At 37.7% G+C, this 22353-nt stretch overlaps 1 protein-coding gene across 5 annotated transcripts in view; it reads right to left on the bottom strand.

Annotated features, from left to right (window-relative positions):
* The window catches only part of PSME3IP1 (proteasome activator subunit 3 interacting protein 1), a 34152-nt gene that overhangs the window by 4344 nt on the left and 7455 nt on the right, over window positions 1–22353 (bottom strand). For 4 of the 5 annotated variants that reach the window (XM_065925386.1, XM_065925385.1, XM_065925382.1 and 1 more), the window contains exons 2-6: window positions 19434–19571; window positions 18834–18932; window positions 18306–18428; window positions 14030–14159; window positions 7189–7253 (exon numbers count right to left, since the gene is read on the bottom strand). In XM_065925386.1, the coding sequence (XP_065781458.1) occupies window positions 7189–7253; window positions 14030–14159; window positions 18306–18428; window positions 18834–18932; window positions 19434–19560 (544 nt within the window). In that variant the 5' untranslated portion in view covers window positions 19561–19571. Of the gene's footprint in view, window positions 1–7188; window positions 7254–14029; window positions 14160–18305; window positions 18429–18833; window positions 18933–19433; window positions 19572–19879; window positions 19994–22353 lie in introns of those variants that run through there. The other variant, XM_065925384.1, reaches the window with a different exon arrangement.

Genomic DNA, 22353 nt, shown 5'->3' on the forward strand with positions numbered 1-22353 from the left:
GTGGAGGACAAACACTTTCCAGTTTCAAAACTTCCTATGAGACTAGAGTGATCAAAACTGCGTAGTTGGGGCTTCCCTGACAGTCCAGTGGATAGGACTCTGCGCCCTCACTGCTGAGGGCCCTTGTTCAATCCCTAGTCGGGGAACTAAGATCCCACAAGCCGTGGAGCACAAACAAACAAAGAAGTCAAAAGTGTGTGGTGACAGCATTAAGAACAGCTATATAAATCAATGGAAGAGAAAAGACAGTCCAGAAACAAACCCACACATGCTGTTCAACTGATTTTCAACAAGTGTCACAACAATTCAGTAACATGTGTTCTATTTTATTTTTTTCTTCTTTTTTTGTGTGCCACATGACATGTGAGATCTTAGTTCCCTGACCAGGGATGGAACCCATGCCCCCTGTGTAGAAATGCAAAGTCTTAACCACCAGACCACCAGAGAAGTTTCTGTAATGAGTACTGACAAGGAAGTGAAGAAACCGGACCCTTACATATACTGCTGGTGGCATATAAAAATGGTGCAGCGACTGTGGAAAACAGTTTGGCAGTTCCTGAAAAAGTTAAGCATAGATCTACTATATGACCCAGCCAATTCCACAACTAGGTATATACCCAAGAGAATTGAAAATAGTTGTTTACACAACAGGGGCATGAATGTTCGTAACAGCATGAGTCCTAAAAGTCCAAATGTGAAAACAACTCAAATGTTCATCAACTGATGAGTGGACAAAAATGTGATGTATCATACAATGGGATATTATTCAGCTGTAAAAAGTACGGATACATGCCACGGCATGAACTATGAAAACATGTTAAGTGAAAAGAAGTCAGACACAAAAGGTCATAGGTTGCATGATTCCATTTACATAAAATTTTCCAGAAAAGGCAAATCCAGAGAGACAGAAAGTAGACTGATGATTGCTAGTGGCTGGGGAGAGGGAAGAATGGGGAGTAACTGCTAATGGGCATGGGTGGGGCTTCATTTTTGGCATGACAAAAATGTTCTGGGATTAGACAGTGGCGATAAATACACATTATTAAAAACCACTAAACCGTCTCCTGTAAAAGGGTGAATTTTATGGTATGTGAATTATATCTGAATCACTTTTTAAAGCCATGTAAACCAAATACAATGTCTAAGCCTTTCTTGGATACTGATTTTTAAAAAACCAATTGTCAGACTAGAATGGAAATGGCAGAGTAGCAGGACATGGAACTCACCTGTTTCCACAGATGTATCAAGAATGCATCTATAAATGGAACAATCCCACAGAACACCTACTGAACACTAATAGAAAATCTCAAACACCTGAAAGGACAAGGCAGATTTCCAGGTAACCAGTTAGTACAAAAGGAAAATGAAAAGAAGTGGAACAGGTCCTGCATCCCTGGGAGGGAGTTGAAGAAGAAAAGAAGTTCCTGCACCCTGGGAAGTCCCCTCACTGGCAAGGAGGTCACCTGGGACGAAAAAGATGCTCAGAGGAAAGCACAACAACCAGTTAGTGGCAGGCAGGAGAGAGACTTACAGAGATGGTCTGTGCCACCATCCTGTATGCAGGCGAAAGAGAGGGGTGGAGTTGCCACTGCAGCCTCTTTCCCCACTTGCCGGCTCCTGCTTCCTCTCGCTCCAGGAGAGGCCCCCCCAGGCAGGCTCCAGTGCTCTGGCCACTGCCTCAGCAGCCCTGGGAGTAGACGCTAGTGGGCTGCCCACCAGCAGAGGTGGGGCTGAAATCACAGCTGAGCCTCCAGGGATCATGGGACTTAGAAAGCAGAGCTGAAATCTCTCCCCACAGCTGCACAAACCACAGATTTACACCTCCACGGCTGGCTTTGTGAATTCAGTGTCTGCGGAACATCTGAATGGACAACTGCTGCTCCTGAGACCAGGACAGGCTAGGGTCTGAGCTGCCTCCACAGCTCCCGCAGAGGGTCCAGATGTGTAAATACTGCAGTCCTGGGACCTGGCTTCAGTGGATCTGCACTGGTGGCTTTGTGAAAACAAAGCCTGGGAGGAACCAGGGCTGACTGCCAGGACACCCCCAGCTGGGGTGGGACAGAGGGTCGTGCCAACGACAGTGTATCTGTGAGCCCACACAACAGGTGAAAAGTGACACAGCAGAGCACACACACAGGTGATCAGCTCTAACAGAGAATACTCAGTGACTCCTCTCCCAGTGGGAACATTCTAATCTCACATACCTCATACCACAGATCAGAAATGCAGCTCAGGGGGCTTTCCCTGACCCGCCCTGCAATACCAAGGACAAGGGTTTGATCTCTGGTTTGGGAAGATGCCACATATCACAGGGCAACTAAGCCCACGTCCCACATCTACTGAGCCCGAGAGCTGCAACGACTGATGCTCACGCGTCTTAGAGCTGGTGCCCCACAACAAGAGAAGCCACTGCAATGAGCAGCCCGTGTACCACAACTAGAGAGTAGCCCCATCACACACAATTAGAGAAAGCCCATTCACAGCAATAAAGACCCGACACAGCCAAAAATAAGATAAATAAATAGGTTTTTAAAAAGAAATGCAACTCAGAAATAGAGCTAGGGTCTTCTACTCCAACAACTAGGGAGCAGATCCTGCCCCAGACAGGGCAGTGACAGTCAGAGAGCAAAAGGGAGGCCACGCTCAATATCCAGTGCAGGCTCCAATCACCACAATATCAACCATACCTCCTCTCAAGGGGACAACAGCCAGCATACAATAAGGAAAGAGGTGGCAGGCATCCATACTATAAAACAGCTCTCACATAAAAAAAATTTAACCCATGCAGGCTACAAAGGGTCATTCCCATATAAAAATAGGCCTCCAAGACTACAGTAGATAATTGCTTCTCCTAAACTCATAGAGCAAGAGAAATGTAAGTAAAATGAGGAAGCAGAGGAATCACTCCCAATTAAAGATCAAGAGAATTCTCCTTAAAAGAACAAACAATGAAACAGACCTCTTCAGTCTGATAGACACCAAATTCAAAAAGGAGATAATGAAAATATTGAAGGAATTAAGAATAACAACAAAAATATAGATTACTATAAAAAGGAATTAGAAACTACAAGGAGGAACCAAGAAAAATTAGAGAATTCATTTGAAGAGATAAAAGCTGAACTAAAGGCTATGAAAAGCAGAATGAATAATGCAGAAAAATGAATGTGATTTAGAAGAAAAAATAATGGAAATCACTCAATTAGAACTGCAAAATTAAAAAAAAAAGAAAGCAATTTAAGAGACCTATGGGATAATGCCAATCAAGGTGTAATATGGATCCCACAAGGAGAAGAAAAATAAAAGGAGATTGAAAATGTACTTGAAGAAATTATGGCTGAAAACTTCCCAAACCAAAAGAAAAAAGAAGAAGATATCCAGATACAGGAAGCACAGAGGGTCCCAAACAAGATAAATCCAAACAGACCTACATCAAGATGTATTATAATAAAAATAGCATAAGTTGAAGATAAAAAGAGGATTCTAAAGGCAGCAAGAGGAAAATAAAATTAATTACAAGGGAACACCTATAAGGCTATCAGCTAATTTCTCTACACAAACAATGCAAGCCAGAAGGGAATGGCAAGATATATTCAAACTCCTGAAAAGGAAATATCTGCAACCTAGGATATTAAGCAAGATTATCATTCAGAACAGAGGGAGAGAAGAATTTCTCAGATAAGCAAAAAGTAAAAGAATACAGCAACACTAAACCTATCTTAAGAAATATTGAAAGGTCAGCTCTAAATAGAAAAGTACTAAGGATCTACAGGGAGGAGAAAATCACAATGGGAAATAAATCACTTAAGTAAGACATTACACAGATTTTAAAAAACTTAAAACTTTCTCTGAAAGCAATGATAACCACAATAAGCAGCAAAAGGATGACCATGAAGATGCAAAAGAGGACATCAAAATCATAAAATGTGGAAGAAGAAAGTAAGAAAACATGGATTTTTTTTTTTCTATAATGTGTTTGAGCCTACATGACTACCAGTCTAAAGTAGATAAAGGAAGGGGTTAACATACTTGAAAAACAGGGCAACCACAAATCAAAAACCTACAAACAGATTCACAAAATCCAAAAAGAAGAGAATATAAGTATAATGGACAAAAGAAAAAACAAAAAAGATGAAGAAGAAATAAAATCAACAGGAAAACAAAGTTTAAAATGGCAATGAATACATATCTATCAATAATTAAATGTCAGTGAATAAGTGCTCTATCAAAAGACACAGAGTGGCAGACTGGATTAAAAAAACAAAAGCCTACAGCATGCTGCCTATAAGAGACCCACTTTAGGTCAAAGGACACCCACAGATTAAAAGTGAAGAAATGGAAAAAATTATTTCATGCAAATGCAAAATGACAAGAAAGCAAGGGTAGTAATACTTATATCAGACAAAATAAACTTTAAAACAAAGGCTATAAACAAAGATAAAGGACACTATATAATGATAAATGGATCAATATAAGGAGAGGATATTACACTTGTCAACATGTATGCACCCAACATAGGAGCACCCAAATACATAAAACAAACAACATAAAAAGGGAGAAATTGATAGGAATACAGTAATAGTAGGAGACTTTAACACCCCGCTCAACATCAATGGACAGATCTTTGAGACAGAAAAGGCAACAGAGATTCTAAATGATACAATAGAACATTTAGACTTAATTGATATCTTCAGGACATTACATCCCTCCAAAGCAGAATACACATTCTTTTCAAGTCCACATAGAACATTCTCTAGGATTAAACACAAAAAAACTTAAACAAATTTAAGAGTACAGAAATTACTTCAAGCATCTTTTCTGACCACAAGGGTATATAAAACTAAACACCAACCACAGAAAAAGAAACAAGAAAAAAAATTACAGGAAGGCTACACAACATGACTAAAAAACCAATGGATCAACAAAGAAATCAAGGAAGAAATTAAAGAAATATCTTGAGGCAAATAAGAATGAAAACACAACCACACAAAATCCATGGGATGCAGCAAAAGCAGTTCTTAGAAAGTTCATAGCAATATAGGCCTTCAAGACAAGAAAAATCAAACAGCCTAACCCACCACCTAAAAGAATGTGAGCGAGAACAAACAAAACTTAAGTCAGCAGAAGGAAGAAGATAATAAAGATCAGAGAGGGAATAAATAAAAGAGATTCAAAAATTTAAAAAAAAAAAATCAATAAAACCAAGAGTTGGTTCTTTGAAAGGGTAAACAAAATTGACAAATCTCTGGGCAGGCTCAACTAGATGAAAATAGAGAAGACCCAAATAAACAAATAAAAGAGGAGAAATCACAACAGATACCACAGAAAAACAAAAAAACCATAAGAGAATACTATGAACAATTATATGCCAACAAATTTGACAACCTCAAAGAAATGGACAACTTTCTAGAAACATACAGTCCACCAAAACTGAACCGAGAAGAAACAGATAACTTGAACAGACCAATCACTGGAAATGAAACCGAATCTAATAATAAAAACTCCCTACAAACAAAAGTCCAGAACCATATGACTTCACTGGGGAATTCTACAAAGAAAAACTTACACCTATCCTTCTCAAACTCTTCTAAAAGACTGAGGAGGAAAGAACACTACACCAAAGACATCTATGAAGCCATCATCCTGATACCAAAACCAGACAAAGACACTACCAAGAAAGTTACAGGTCAATAACTTTGATGAATATAGACACAAAAATTCTCAAACTAGCAAACAGAATCCAAAAACACATAAAAAAGGTCATACAACACGACTCAAGTTGAATTCATTCCAGGGTCATGACAATTGTTCAGTGTATTGAAAACATGATACACCACACCAACAAAAGAGGACAAAACCAACACGATCATCAATAGATGCAGAAAAAGTATTTGATAAAAATCAACATCCATTCATGATGAAAACCCTTGCAAAAGTGAGTACAGAAAGAATATATCTCAACATAATAAAATGCTTTTATGACAAACCCACAGCCAATATAATATTCAATGGTAAAAGCTGAAAGCCTTTCTGCTAAAATCTGGAACAAGACAAGGATACCCACTCTCACCACTTCTCTTCAACACAGTATTGAAAGTCTTAGCCACAGCAAATGAGAAACTAAGATCCCACAAGTCATGTGGCATAGCCAAAATAAAAAAATAAGAAAATAAAACTTTCTTTAAAAAAGAAAATTGGACCCATTAAAAATTGAATGTACATGATGGGGTTCATCATACTATTACCTTAATACCTAAATATGTTTTAAGTTAGCTATAATAAAACTTTTTTTTTAAAAAAAGCATATTTGTAATTGCCTATACACACATAGAAAAATCTGGATAGACACATATATCCAGATATATACGTAAAAAATGTATTTCCCTCTGGGAAGGAGAATTGGACGGAAGAGGACATATAGGGAGAAGGAAAGCTCTTCACCGAAGATCCTTTTCACAAGTAAATTCTAGAGCAAAAAGGTATCAGCAACAGCCCACCATTACTGGACTTCAGTGGATATGTATTTTAAAATATCCATTAATTTTTGAAAGAAAAAACATAAAGTATCTTTTTTTACAAGAGAAATAAATGTAAGCCCTGTTTCAATGACGACCGTTTGAGTTCAGCTCAGTCTCAATTCCACAGAAGTCAGAAGAACTGGAAACACTCTTGAATTTCTTATCCCTGATTCAGTCATGAGTAATACTCTCACTTATAACTTGGTGCCACTTAATACAGTACCAGATTTGATCACATGAAAGAAACCACCAAAGAAAGTGTACTCTTCGGAAACTATTAAGCCTCGTGGTCCAATCCAATCCAACCAACAGGAGTCAGGCATTCTACCTCTCACTGGTAGCCAGCCAGGTGAAATGAAGAAACTTGACATTTAAGGGAAAAAGAGAAAAACCCTTTGTGAAGAGAGGTTGGTATCACCAGGGCTTTGGCATTGTTAGCACTCCTGAAAGAACACAACTGTCATTTATCAGTTCCATGGTTTCTAACATACTACTTTGTTGGGCAGCTGATACAAGCCTAGGTTTAAATCCTGCATGGTTTAAAATGGCTTAGTAAGTTTAGGTAGGTTTGCTCGGGGATACACTCATTCCTTCACAGATACAATGCATTCCAGTCTTTTATCACAGTTCATGTGTATGATGGGTAAAGAATGACATGAAAGCTACCACCCACCTTGATTCTTATCATCTGGGTCAGGATCCGATTTCAGTCTTTTCACACTGTTTCCACTGTCTGAACTGTAACAAACAAACAAACAAACAAACAAAATATGTGATCTGAGCTAGATTAAATCTTAGGGATCAAAGCTTTGGGAATCAGGAGCTCCAAAAACCACTTTATATGGGTTTTAGGTAGCCTCAAGGAGCTGAGATGATCTGAAAAGTCTTCATTTCAGCTTCTTAATCTCCTTCCAATTATATTATTTTTTTAAAATCTATTTTTTAATTCAAGGACAATTGCTTTAGAGAACAATTAAATTTTTGTTATAAAGAATTTAAACCTCTGACCAATTCAAGGGGTGAAGTATTACATCCTCAAGTATCACTTAAACATCAGATTCTTTATTGTCATCATTCATCCTGGTTAGAACCACAGGTCGATTTCAAGAATATCTGGACATGTTTATAAATGACAAAAATGTAGTTATTAAAGACTAAAGGAAATATCTTTAGTGACATGCTAGAGAGTCTGAACGTCACCCAAAATACCTTCACTAAAAGATTATCTGAAGAATGTACTTCTCTCACTACGCAGCTCAGAAAATGCACAATGTTCTCCAGGTCCAGCATTACTACTAATATATGTAGTGTTTGTAAATTTGTACCTATTAAACAATTTAGGACAGTGAGAAAAAAAATGCAATTCAAAGAGGAAGAAAACAGTCCTAGAAGGAAGGCCTTAATCCCAAAAGGAAGAGATGGTGAACAAAGAAACTAGCCAATACAAATCTAAACATTCTCTATAAAAAACAACATCTAATTTGTGGTATTAAACATGACCACACTAAAGTCCTGGACAGCGTGTAGGGAAGGAAGAAGGTTATTGTGGCTAAAAGTTCTAAGATCTATGGATAATTTTGCAGGCAAGTAAGACAGCTACTTACTTTATGGTTTTGCTAAGTAGTCCTGGTAAATTGCCAACTTAAGGCACAAAAGAACAGAAACAGAATACATAAATCCAAACTAACAGAAAGAAAAAAAGAAAATTAAAAATTTTACATTTATAATCAAAATTTTAATAAAAAGAATATAACAAAAAGAGTTTTCAAGTAAAAGACAAATAACATTAGATATTTGTCTTGGTGGTCTAGTGGTTAGGATTCCAGGCTTTCACTGCCATGATCCACATTCAATCCCTGGTCTGGGAACTGAGATCCTGCAAGTCACATGGGATGACCAAAAAATTATTTTTAGAAAAGACAGTAAAAACTATACAAAAAAATCCCAGTAAGTCCAAGCCTACCTATAAAGAGAGTTTAACAGAAGATTTCAAGTCAGCTATTTATGATTAACTAAAAACTTAACAGAAGCAAAACAAACAACTTTTGACCTAGAAAGATTTACAGTAAAGGAATGGAAAAAGAGTTAGCATAGCTAATACTAACCCAAAGAAGGCTGAGGCACCTATATTAAGAAAACAGACTTTAAAACCAAAAGTATTACAAGGAATAAGGAGGTTAGTTTATAATGAAACAAAGTTTAAATCACTACAAAGAAATAACAATCCCAAACATCTATGCTTCTAATTAAAGAGCTTAAAAATATATTCAATAGACTCTGAAGAAAAATCAAGAAATCATTACAATAATGGGAGATTTCAAAATACTCCCCTCAAGAACTAAGAGAACAAGCACACAAAGACACAGAAGATCTGAACAATACAATCCACAAGTTTGTTTTGCTGTACCTACATACAACCCAGAAAAAGCACATAACACAAATTCTCCTTAACTTGGAACATTCACAAAAACTAATCTCAGGAAAAGGTCACAAAGCAAATCTAAGTAGTTTCAAAAGAATTAGTACACATAAACCACAATGCAATTAAGGCAGAAATTGATAACAAAAGAAAGATTATATTTCAGAGACTCTAGGCCATCACTGATTACAGGTATTAAAATGTGGGGGGAAGAAGGTTCATCTTGGAACCAATGAAATATGGTTAAGTTACCTCAGTATCTTGATGTATCTCAGTGTATCCCAGTGGTGATGGACAGGGAAGCCTGGCATGCTGCAGTCCATGGGGTTGCAAAGAGTCGGACATGACTGAGCGACTGAACTGAACTGAACTACCTCAGGATGTTTGGAAATTTTTTAAAATGTCTCTAAGTCATGAGTCAAGAAAGAAATCAAAATGGATATTTAAAAATACTTACTTGGAAACAGAAAATTGTATACAATGAAAGGTGAGGAAAAACTATAGCTTTAGATGCCTATAACTGAAAAGAAGAGCTGAAAATTAATTAGTTTGGTATCTGACAGTTGTTTGTAACAGAAACAATAAAAGTGTAAGCTTGATAAAGTAAAGAATATTTCAAAGAAAGAATGTAGAAGATATTAAAGAGCAAAAATAATAAGAACTAAATTCAAAAGGCCTTTGAAAAGGCTAATAAAACAGAGACTACCTTATCAAGAAAATAGTCAAAATAAGAATAAAAGTACAACTTCTCAATATTTGGGGTGAAAAGGGGACAAGAGCAGTTAGAAAAATAAAGAATACTGACAATTTAGCTAATGCATTTGAAAAAAGACAAAATGAACAAATCCCCAGAAAATACAACTAAAAAAACTGACTCAAAAGGATTTGGAGAAAGGTAGATAGTCCTATAGTCACAAAATAAAAAAGAGGGGCCCCAAAGTGATTTAATGAGTTCTACAAAACCTTCGAAAAAAACCACTACTATCTTATACAAACTCCTCTAGAAAACAAAAAAAAAAAAACACTCCCTAAATCATTCTGTGAAGTTAGGTTTAATTTTCACATCAAAATCAGATAAAGTGGGGGAAAAAAGTACAGGCCAGTCTCAATCATGATAAAAAATGCAACAACCTATACAAAACATTAGCAAATCAAATCCAGCAAAGTTTAAAAAAAAAAGAAGACAACATATCTCTGCAAGTTGGGTTTATCACCAGGAATGCAACATTAAAAAGATCTTTACTTTTTCACTGTAACAGTAAAAAAGAAAATTTTATCAATTCAAAAGCAGGAAAAAACTGACAAGATTTAATAATTCATGGCTACAAACAAAACAAAACCCTCTTAAACTAGGAACAGAACTATAAATACCATCCTTAGCAGTGAAAAGTTATAAGTATTCGGTTTAAAATTAAGAGATAAAACAAGGATGTGCACAGTAACTGTTCTAGTATTTTGCTGGTGGTCCCAACCAGCTCAATAAGAAAAAGGAATTAAAAGGTATAAGGAAAAAACTGTCATCATTTAGTGACTTTCTACATAGAAATTTCAGAGAATCCGCCAATAAATTATTACAGTTGATAAGAATTATTAGTAAAGTTAATAAAAGTTGGGTGGCTGGATACAAATATACTAAAATCAACTGCATTTTTATTTACCAGCAACAAAAAAATATAAAATACCTAGGAATAAATCTAATCAAAGACATGTAAATCTAAATCAAATAAATCTAATCAAAGCATCTCTGAAAAAAACAACAAAACTCTTAAGACTTTAGTGAATGACTTTAACTGAAGCGAACAAACAAATGTAGATATAAACCATGAATAAAGGCTCAAAAATATAAAGATCTGATGTCTCCATAAATCTAACAAGCAATTTAATAACATTTCAATAAAAATTCCAAAGGGACTGTTAACTACATCTAAAATTTATATAGAAGAATGAAGCGGCCAAAAATAGACAAGACATCCCTAAGAAGAATGTACCTTCTATCAAAAAAATATATTCTGAGACTATAATGTACAATATGATGACTACAGTTAATGATATAGTATTGTATATTTGAAAGCTGCTAAGAGTAGATCTTAGAAGTTCTCATCACAAGAAAAAAGTGCGTAATTATGTATGATGTAAACTATGTGTAACTATGTCAACTAGACTTATCGTGGCCATCATTTCACTATATATACATATATATTATCAAATCATTATGTTGCATATTTGAAACTGTTATACATCAATTATATATCAGTTTTTTAAAACCGACCATCTTAAAATTAAATGTATTTGGTCACTTTAAAATTAAAAAGATAAGCTATAAACTGTAGGAAAAAATGTTTAAAAAAAAAAAAGCCTGTGAATCAGTAAGAAAATTACAAATAACGCAGTAAAAAAATAGCAATATAAATGAACAGATCTTTTAGGACAATGGGACACATGAATGGCAAACCAACATATAAAATGTCAAAAAATAAATAAATAAAATAAAATGTCAACTACATTTGTTAACAGAGGAATGCAAATTAAGACCATAAGGAGATACTATTTTATAAATCACTTTATTGATGTATCTGTGCTATCCTCTAGGGTAGCAAGAAGCCACACGGAGTAATTTAACACTTAAAATGTGACTACTGTGCCTAGGGGACTGCATTTTAAATTTCATTTAATTTTAATTAAATTTATATAACCACAGGTAGTCAGGGGCTATCATACTGGACACATGACTCTAGAGAAACATGCACATATGTACAGTTTGTCCTTAGCCCATAAGCACCATGTGTCATAATTCAAAAATTCATTGACAGGAGAAAGAACAAAGTTTGACATCTCAAATAATGCACTATTATACAGCAATGAAAGTGAATAAATTACAGCCGCACATACACAAAACTGTTTTAGTCACAGAAACAATTTGAGCGAAAAGCCAAATTCACAGAAGATGGTGTACTGACAATGAAATCATTTTTAATAAAGTTCAAAAACAAGCAAGTTATTATATGGCTCATGGATACCTATATAGGAAGCAAAAAAAAAAAAAAACCCTACAAAGTAAAGACAGACAAAAGAATGATGAACTAGACTTAGGAAAAGTGGTGTGAGGATGACAAGGCAGGGAAACAGAAGGGGGAGGAGCAGAGAGGCAGACTCGGTATCACTAATGCTCTAGGTCTTAAGATGAGTGATGGGTTCACAGGTTCTTGTTTTATTACTATGCTTGCTTTCCTGGTGGCTCAGTCGGTAAGTGTCTGCCTGCAGTGCGGGAGACCTGGGTTCGATCCCTGGGTTGGGAAGATTAACTTTAGAGAAGGAAATGGCAACCCACTCCAGTACTCTTGCCTGGACAATCCCATGGATGGAGGAGCCTGGTAGGCTACAGTCCATGGGGTCGCAAAGAGTCAGACATGACTGAGCGACTTCTCTCTCTTCACACACACATCAAGCATCAGACTTTCACTGAGCATTCCAGTCATCCATGAACTTGAAAAATTAGACTCCCAGACCTCACTCCATACTGAGCCGGAATCAGTGTGAGGCAATACACAGGATTAACAAAATCCCAGGTGACACTAATAAACCCAAAGCTGGGTAGATCAGGAACGCCTGCCCCAGGAGACTCATTACCTTGCTGCACAAAACGATAAAGGATGATCTAATAAAAGGTGGTACATAAGGACTAGGAGGGGTTTCCCTGGTGGCTCAGATGGTAAAGACCTGGGTTTGATCCTGGGTTGGGAAGATCCCCTGGAGGAAGGCATGGAAACCCATGTCAGTATCCTTCCTGGAAAATCCCCATGGACAGAGGAGCCTGAAGGGTACAGTCCATGGGGTCGCAAAGAGCCAGACACGGCTGAGCGACTAAGCACAGTACAGCACAAGGACTAGGAGAGACACTTACAACACCCATTCTGCTAGAAGCAAGACACTAGAGACACTGACTGACTACCTAGAGAGCCCCCTCTTGGTACAGCCCAGTACAACTGACCCAGGTCCAAATCCCCAAAGATACTGGACCAAGTTTATATGAAAGTTTATATGAAAAGTTTATATGAAGTTTAAGTTCAAGTTTATATGAAAAGTTGAAAGGAACCATCCATGGCTTGGGTAACTGGCCCTTTTCAGGCCTCTGACGTGCCTCCCCTTTGCTGCTATGCCATGATGACATTTTTACATGTAAACAATGTTGCGAGCAATGTTTCCAAGAAACTGTTCCAGCATTCAGTGTTTTCCAAACCACAAAACTCCATCAATGCACTTTCTTCAAAACATGTGGCTGGCTGCCAAAATACCATATTGATTTTCCTAACAGACTGCACTTCAGCTTAGTATCATTTTGCTTATAGAAGAGTTGGTGAAATTGAAATGACCAAATTTAATCACTTTGGTGCCATTTCAGGGTTTGAAAGGGGAGGAACAGAGAACTTATCAAAACCTCTAGAAGTGCTGCCACCCCACATCAAACAAGCAGCGTGCCAGTCAGGTGTGTAACCCTGTCACAGCTGCCACCTTCTTATAATCCTCAGGGCCTTTGCCCCAGCTCTTCTCCGGGCCTGGGTTGTTCCGCTCTCCTTGTCTGCCTATTAAAGCCCTCACAGTCCTACCTAATCAGTCTCCTTTCTAATGCCTTCCTTAACTTCCCCAACACGAGTCACATATACCCACTCCAGGCAGTTATTCCTCCCCCCTGCTCTCATTACACTCTATATAAATCCTTCCACAGAACTTGCTACCTTGTTTGCCTAGAAACACAGATGCTCAAATGTTGAATTCCACCTCTCCTGTTACTTTCCAACTTTGGACAAAGGTTCTCAACCTCTGAGATTCTCAGTCTCTGTACTTTATAGAGGAATAAAATATCACCTGCACCGAAAGTACTTAAGTGTCCAATGAAGCTTGGTTATTATGTTGAACGAACAGAGACACAAAGGTCAAAGGCATCAGAAGACACCAAATCTGATAGGGGAGCGAGGGAGGGCCGCCAGGCAACTTCACCAAGACCTGTGCTTAGGTAACTTTGTTCTGACAACCATTACTCTGGTATTTTAGGGCACACAGTCAGAGGGAGATTAAAGTCGTGTGAATGCGGGCTGACCTCTTATGCTTCACAGCTCCTGCCAACAGCTTTGCCTGGGAGAACTTGTTCTTGGTTTCTATGGGTTTCACAGCTTTCTTCTCCACTTCCTTCTTGTTTTCTGAAGAAATTCCAACCTTGTTGAGATTACTGTGAGTTACAGGTTAAGGATCAAACTAAGCAAAAAGAAGAGCAATAGCAGGACAGTGATAAATCAAGAAGTGGAAGGCACCTATAACTCATGAGCACTTCAGCTCTGCCATGAAATGTTTGGCCTACTTATTTAAAAAATGCCCTCCCCAGACTTTTCTTGCAGTCCAGGTTTAGGACTCCATGTTTCCACTGTATGGGGATGGATTCAATCCTTGGTTGGGAAACTAAGATTTCACATGCCAAGAAGCACTGCCAAAGGAAAAAAAAAAATGCCCTCCTCTATTTATTCTCCCAGTCAAATCCAGCTTATTTAAAGAAAAATGAAGATGACTAGGAGGAAGATGGCAAAGCAAGTCCAAAATACAGAGAAGCAAATTTTTTCCCTTTGCTTCCCAAAGAAAATCCTGAGGATGACCAGAACACCTGCTATTACCAAAAACATGGCCAATATCACACTTGTTGGGGAAAACGAAGATCCTGAAGAATCCAACAGAAAAAAGTGTAGCTTCCCTGAATGCAGAAAAATTATTTGTTTTTCCCCCTAAGGATAAAATAAAATTTTTCAGAGTGTCCTATGACTATCAGTAGCATTCAGCTTTAGATATTATGAAGACTAACTCCTATTCTGCAGATGTAAGACAACATCAGAATCATCTTAACGCTCATTTAAAAAACAGGGTCCCTCCCCTGTCCCAAACCTACTTACTGAATGAGGACTTCCAGAGGCCCAGGAGCCTGTATTAAACACTCTGAAGGTGACTTTAAAGAGAAACCCCTGTGCAGAGACAACATAAGGAGTGAAAAGCTGTTTAAAAGCATAAAACAACCAGTTCATTCGTTACATACTGTTTTCAAGCTTGATGTCAATCTATGGCTCCCACAGTTTGTCAATTTCTTTTGTTCTCTTCACCAGCCCCCTCCTCTCCTTCCCTTTCATGCTCTCTCACAACCTATTAGTCAATAGGTAAGTACTTTAAGATGCAGTGGTGCCTTGCTGGAACAACAGCGACATCTAGTGCTCAAGATATCTAAGACATATGTATTATCAGCCCAAAGGAGTGGAGGTGGAACTATATAGTCTAAACTATTCCTGTATCTTTGAACAATGGAAAAACCGGGTACCAGAAATTAGGAAATTTTAATTTCTAATTCTAGTGTCTAATTTTCAGACACTCAATTCTTGTGGGAACCAGTTATCTTAAACATCTGTAATATTCAACAGGGATTATACTTTATACTCAGCATTATTCTGAGTTTCATCTATTTAATGTTTTTAAGGTAATCATGGAAATTGATGTTAATACTAAATGTTCATTTTTTTAGAATAAAAATGAAATAGAAATTTCATCTTTCTAGTACAGAATACCAAAAACCATGAGAATGCTGTGATTTTTACCTACAACTCCACCATAAAGGATAGAAACTTTCAAGTACAACAGAAAAAATTTAACAAAATCACACATTTATAATACCAAGACAAAGACAAAAGCCAACATTTAACTTTTTATTCTTCTCAAGTGAAGAAAAGCTCTCAACTTCTTTTTTGGTGGGTAGGGAGGGAGATGGTAATAATATTTTTGATCCACATCCAAAGCTGAAGTCCTTTTGCTCCCTTAAGACCCTCTCCCCCTAAAATGTTTTAAATATACAAATATATTTCAAAGTCTCAAGGAACAGACTACATGAAGCAGTTTTTAAAAGGTCACATCGTATTTGAACACACATATTAATAAATACTGTTCTAACCTAAAGAAAACAAAAGTTCTGTTTATACTGGCACAAACTGCAGCTTACTTGTATTCACAAGTATCACATTATAAAATATATCTTATACCAACCAAGCGAAACCAAGAACCATCTCCTGATTTAGAGCTTTAATGAACAGATGTCTGAACCCCAATTCCTACCTCAACATGTCTCTGGCTATATGCCTGCTTGGGATTAGCACACTATACATCAATGGGCTGGAAGGCTTGCTTTGTTTCAGTTTTTCTAGACAGAACTTTCCAAGTCTCCAATAAAAGCCAATAACCCTGGAGCCTCTTCAATGTTGTACTGCAATGTTATCAGGACAGAAAAGTTTCTTTTGCCTCACGGCTGCCCTGTTCATTCTTCCCTTTGAAGTGAAAACCCAAGGGCCTCTCATACTCATACCACACCAACAATACTCTCCAGAATGTTGCCTTGGGAGACCCTGTCTTATTTGCTTTCCTGCCAAATTAAGCACATAAAACAAGACATAATTCAAGTGAAAATGTAATGTATTTTTTCCTTAGAGGAAAAAGCTGGATGCCTGAAACAATGGAGTATATGCAGTACATATACCTGCCCATCTCTGCAAACATCAATGCATAATACCATCCTGGGATCATGACGCAATGGAGTGGGAGAGCGAAGCTTCAGAGAATCAACCTCAATCCTACAGTTGGGATGGAGGTGTGATTTTTCTATCAACCTCTATCTTAGTGTTATACCAGAATTCCACCTGGAAAACAGAGACTGGAAGCCACGTCTCTCACTACCTGTTCAGAGCACGTTTTGTGGCAGCATGTTGCTACCTTATCTCAATCACCGTCAGTCATCTTGTCTTTAACCAAATTCCTGGGAATCTGTTCACATTTTCTCCTACATAACTCTTTAATGGGACCTACTGCACACACTCTGCAAAAAACAATACCAACTAGTGCATACACACAGTCATAGCACCAATCTTAGAGGTAAAAAAGCTTGTTAAATCACACTACTGAGGTTATTCATGTAAGCTTGAAATACTCAAATAAGCTTTCTCACAGGAGGAAGATGCTAAGGTGGCCTTTTTAACCTCTGCCATGAGTCATTCGTTAATCTCTTCACACACACACTGTGAACCTACTCTGCACCAAGCGCTGGAGAAAGCAGTGGTGATCAAGTCTGTGTTCTTACAGTGCTTCCTTTATATTCCAGCAGTAGAGAGGCAAACAAACCTGTAAGTATATAATTGAAGATTTTCAGGTAGTAACAGACTATTTTAAAAAATGACATTATCATCAGTGATGCGGGTGGCTGCAACTTTAGATGGAGTGCTTAGGGAAGATCTTTATGAGGAAGGGAGCTGAGACCCAAAAGTCATGAAATGCCAGCCCTGTAAAATCTGAGGGCAGAGCATTCCAGGCTGAGGAAACAGCAAATACAAATGCCTTGAAATGGAATCACAGAGCTCAGTATGAGAAGAACATAAAGAAGGGCAGTAAGCTGGAGTGTAGTAAACATGAAGAAGAGTAGTTCAAGATAAAACAGGGAGATGAGTTGGTCTAAATCATGCAGAACCTTGTAGGACCTGGTTAAGAATGCAGATTTTAAGTCTAAATGCAACAGGAAGCCACTAGTGTTTGAAACAGGAAAGTTACATGTTTTCAAAAGTTCCCCAGACTATCGTCTAGAGAAATGGACTGGGAGGGAGAAGAACAGCAGCAGACAATTAGATGGTCATATAGTCCAGAGGTCTACTGACTGCAGTGGCAGTAAGAGCTGGAAGATTTGGAATACATTTTGGAGGTAGTCTGGCAGATACCAGAAAAAGAAGAGATTTGGAGGAAGGTAGTATAGTGAAGGTAGGAGTAGTGAGGCATGGAACTGAGAATTTTGATTCAGCCAAGTTACATTTGGGATGCCTAGTAAGACATGCAAGTGGATGCCAGAAAGATAACAGTGAGCCAAAGCAAAGTCCTCTTGACTGCTTTCCCTACCCCTCTATGGAGACAGACCAGGCTGTATCTGTAGGGAAGGTCTGAGGACACAGGAGGGTTGCTAAAAATTTCCTTTAGAAAACCTAGAAGCCAGTTTCTCCCCTGGATGAGGTTTATTGCATCACCCATCTGTTTCAGAGTCTAATCTCACAAGGCAAGAATACTGTGGTACTGACCATTAGGATTTAGGCCTTTAGTTAATCCTAAAGGATCTGGACTTTTGATTGCAACAGACTCTTGCACGCAACATAACTCTACATATTGCTGCCAGTTATTCAGCATCACAGGAACATCAGAGTTGAAACGGAACTTAAAGATGACTAGGCAGAAGACCCTCATTCTATAATGAAAAAACTGAAATGCATAGATGTTGATGAGAAACTGACACCTTACAGATTCCTAGCAAAGTACAAAGGATATTCTGTATTCCTTCAGTTCTTTCAGTTCTTCTTCTCTTCGCTGTTTTTCTATTAGTTCTTGCTGCCGAGAAACCTCATCAAGGAAGTTGGTCTCATCTTCGTCTAAGCCTCTTACCATGTTTTCTGAGGAAATAATTAAACAAGGAACACTTAAAGCAGGCTAAAGGGAAAATATAGTCAAGATTTTTCCTTGTCCTGTTTTTTAATAAACAGCAGATTGTTCAGGGGATTAGAAGAAAGAACTTGTAAACACCAAAGCTTTTGGATAGATAACATGGCATAAAATCAAAGCATCTCTCCCATTACTAGATGTTAACATAGAATTAAAATGGGTATACTGAGTTCTAAGCAAAAATGTTCAATGTGGTCTAGATGGTAGAAAGCTGTCTCTTTTCCACCAAATGAGCACCTAGAGACTAGATAATCAAGACAATTTCATGGCTGGTTAGAAAAAATGTTGCACAAGGCAAAAGTGCACCAAAAAGGCCCTGGAGAGTCCCTCAGATGCTGTTTTTTTCTGAAGCTTACTGAATTTGAACTGTTCTTCATACTCCTGCTGCTTCCTGTCTTTCTGTTCCTGTAGCCTTTCATACAGAGACCGAGGGTCATAAACCTCCTCTGGGCATTCTGAAAGAAAAGGGAGGGGGGAAAAATACATACTTTACAATCCATTCATATTATTTTGGAATCACAAAGGATTTAAAGATAAAGTCAAGTCTCTGCATGATCTGAGGGCAAAGATAACACAAAAATAGTACAAAGTTCACAGCTTCCCTCTAGACCTCAGACAGGAGCCAGCAGTTCTCAAAGCCAAATGTGAGTGTGAACAGGGCCCATGGACTGAGACAGCTAACTGGGTGAGGGATCCACCCAAAACAAGCCCTGCATGGTAGCAGCACTCTCAGCTATTCAGACCCTGGATCCACCAGACTGGCTAGAAGACCAATGGAATCCTCTGGAATAGAGTGTGGTAGAGTGGAAAGGGCATGGAGGCGCAGATCCTGGTCTGCTCCCAGCTACGGAGACCTCACATAGTTCCCTTCACCCCTCAGCCTCAGTTCTTCTACCCTAAAGTGATGTTAATAGCCTGCAGGGTTGTGAGGATTAAAGATCTGTGAGCTTATATACCTTCTGGATCTTCAGGTTTTCGAACTTTTTCCCATTCTTCTTGTCTCCTTTTGCGCCTTTCATCTAGCTCTGCCTCAGACACAAACCTCTTTTTGATAACAAGGTTACCGTCATCCCCTCCATCCATAATGGAACAGTCTAAAAAACAAACAAAATATTTCAAGTGAGAACTGTAATTAAAATTCTGAAGAGAAACAAGGAAATTGAACTGTCTCCCCCAAGCAACAGACTACCTCAAAACTTCCTTCAGCCTTGAACTGAGAAATCCTCAAGTAGTTTAATTCATAAGTCACTGACAAAAGCACAGGATTACATTTTTCAATGTATTATGTAGTTTTATCAACATCTATGTTTATCTACAAAGTCAGTAAGAGGACCTGGAATAATTCTAAGGTGGTGAATGGTGGAGTTGAGAATCAGCTGAGAGCAAAAATTCATACTCTTACCCACTTAATCATACCCCTCCCCAGAAACCAGGGATCTTCCTTAAGAAGGACATGTCAATTTCAGCTTTCTTCTTATATCAAATTCCAGTGCTGAGAATGTTCATGGAACATCTTCTAGCGAAGACGAAAATGGAAACAGAGGAAATAAATCCAAACATGCAGAACAAAAGAATAGTCTTTGCCTAAATCCTACTGTTGAAGTTCAGTTCATTTTAACAACAGAAAATTTTTAAATTTACTAGAAACAAAACCAAATCAATGGACACAAGTTGTTGCTCCTACCTAAAGCTCACAATCCTGGACATTTCTGACTTAGCATTACTCGATGTCTCCAGCCAAAGGCCTATTACAGAGAGAGAGTTGTTCCATCTCTGTGACCATGCCAAAAATTCCTAAAGTTTTGCAGAACGACCTCTTATGGAACAAGAGCCAACATTTTCTTAAATGTTTCTGGCAGAGAAAACATCAAAGATGTAGAACTCTAATGGATGGGAGAGATAATTTAGACCCTCACTGTCCTCTTTCTCAGCTGTAGCTCTCCTTCCTCATCCTATATTGGCTGTCTGGTTTCTTCCTCTCACCCTTATTTACTGGGAAGTAATTCAGAATGTGATGGGTCCTCACAGCCCACCTCAAACAATTCTCCATCTGGCAACAGAACCCACCATTCATACCCAGGAGGTTTTCATCCAACCCATACTTTAAAACTGTACACCCTTCAGGCAGCTGACTGACTCTCTGAGAAGATATGACTAGCACGATAGTTATTCCTTAAACTGAACTGAAATCTCTCTTCTATAAATTGTACACACAGGTTGAATCCACTGGGACTACACAAAAGAAGTCAAATCCCTTTTTCAACACAACAATGCTTCAGTTGTTTGAAAACAACTCCCATTTTCCTCCTAATTTGTCACTTTTCTAGGTCAAACATTCCTAGTTCCTTTAATCTTATAAAAACATGAAAAAACTGTCTTAAAACAGTGAACTTAAACTGCTAGGATTTAAACCTGGGAAAGCAATATTAGGATATGGTAATACAACTGGCATGCCATTGAATCCATCTCTTTACTCGTTACACTTGAAAAAATAAAAAATATATAAATACTGAAAGAACTCTTCTTACAGTTCAAAACAAAAACCTTGAATCTTACATGCTTCCATCTAAATAAGAATTCAGACTCAAGATTTATTCTTATAATGCAAAACTAAGGAAGTAAAGCCATCTATTTAATTTTCATAGCCTGTTGAGTTTTTGGATAAAGAATTCATTTGACTTGAAAAAAATGAATTTGACTTTAAAAAAGAATTCATTTGACTTTAAAAAAAAAATCCCTGAAACTCAAGGGTCGGAGCCTTTAAAATACATGTAAACAAAGGTTTGAATTTGAAACAGAAACTCTTAGAGAATAAGAATTTTCCCAACATTTATCAATTACTTTTGGAAAAAGACAAATTTATGGGATTCCAAGACATTGTTACTCTCCTTCTCATTTTTTTCTCAAGTGTTAGAACTGAACTTTTACCCAAAGAGTTTGGCCTGTGCAATTTCCCCATCTTTCACATGTAGGACTAAATCAAGAATCACGGTTGGTTAATGAAAAAGAAAATTAGGCAGAAGCACGTTTTAAAAAGGAAATTTAAAGACAATGGGTTTATAATTTGACAGAAAAAAATTCTAATTCTCTCAATGGGTTGGCTTCCTGAGAAAAGTCACACTGTCAAAACTAAGGAGCACTTGTAAAAATCTTTTCTTTAAACCTAACATAATCCCGACATTCCCTCATTCCCAAAATAAAACTAGATGGCCACGCCTAATTAGAAAACATTTCTGTGAATTTAAAAGGACCAACACTAAACACAGACTGCTTCAACCATCTCTTTCTTCAATTTGCACATCTCCTATAGGTCCTTATTCCCTGGCACTTCAACTACTATTCCCTTCTTGCTTGCAATGCCACCAGTGGCCCTCTGGCTAATGAATTTTCTATATTTGGAGAGGTCAAAGGACAGAAAATGTTTATGAACAAGTGGTCATACTCCTCAGTATGCTGGATAATATTCAGAATATTCCTTCTCCAGAAATATTCAAAACTTCCCTATCAATAAGTACTGCAGAGAAGCTAGCTTAACTTCAGACACTTTTCATGACAACTTAATCTAATTCAACCAACATATAACAGATACCTTCTGTTGCAGTCTCCTTACAGGAGGGAAAACAGGTAATGATGATTATAGATTCTGAGATTAAGAGACCTTGGTTCTGACGCTTGTTAAGTTTTATGATTTTGGGGAAGTCATTTAACTCATCTAAGCCTTAGTTTCCTAATCCACAGATTATACTCATCAATGGAGATTAAGAGAGTACTGCACAACATAAAGTTTCTTTGAGATAAACTAGATAATTCACGTAAAGCACTTAGCACAGTGTTTGGGACCTAATTAAAAATTCTTTAAAAGGTCTGTCATTATTG

Source organism: Muntiacus reevesi, chromosome 2, assembly GCF_963930625.1.
Source record: "Muntiacus reevesi chromosome 2, mMunRee1.1, whole genome shotgun sequence".
Taxonomy (NCBI): Eukaryota; Metazoa; Chordata; class Mammalia; order Artiodactyla; family Cervidae; genus Muntiacus; species Muntiacus reevesi.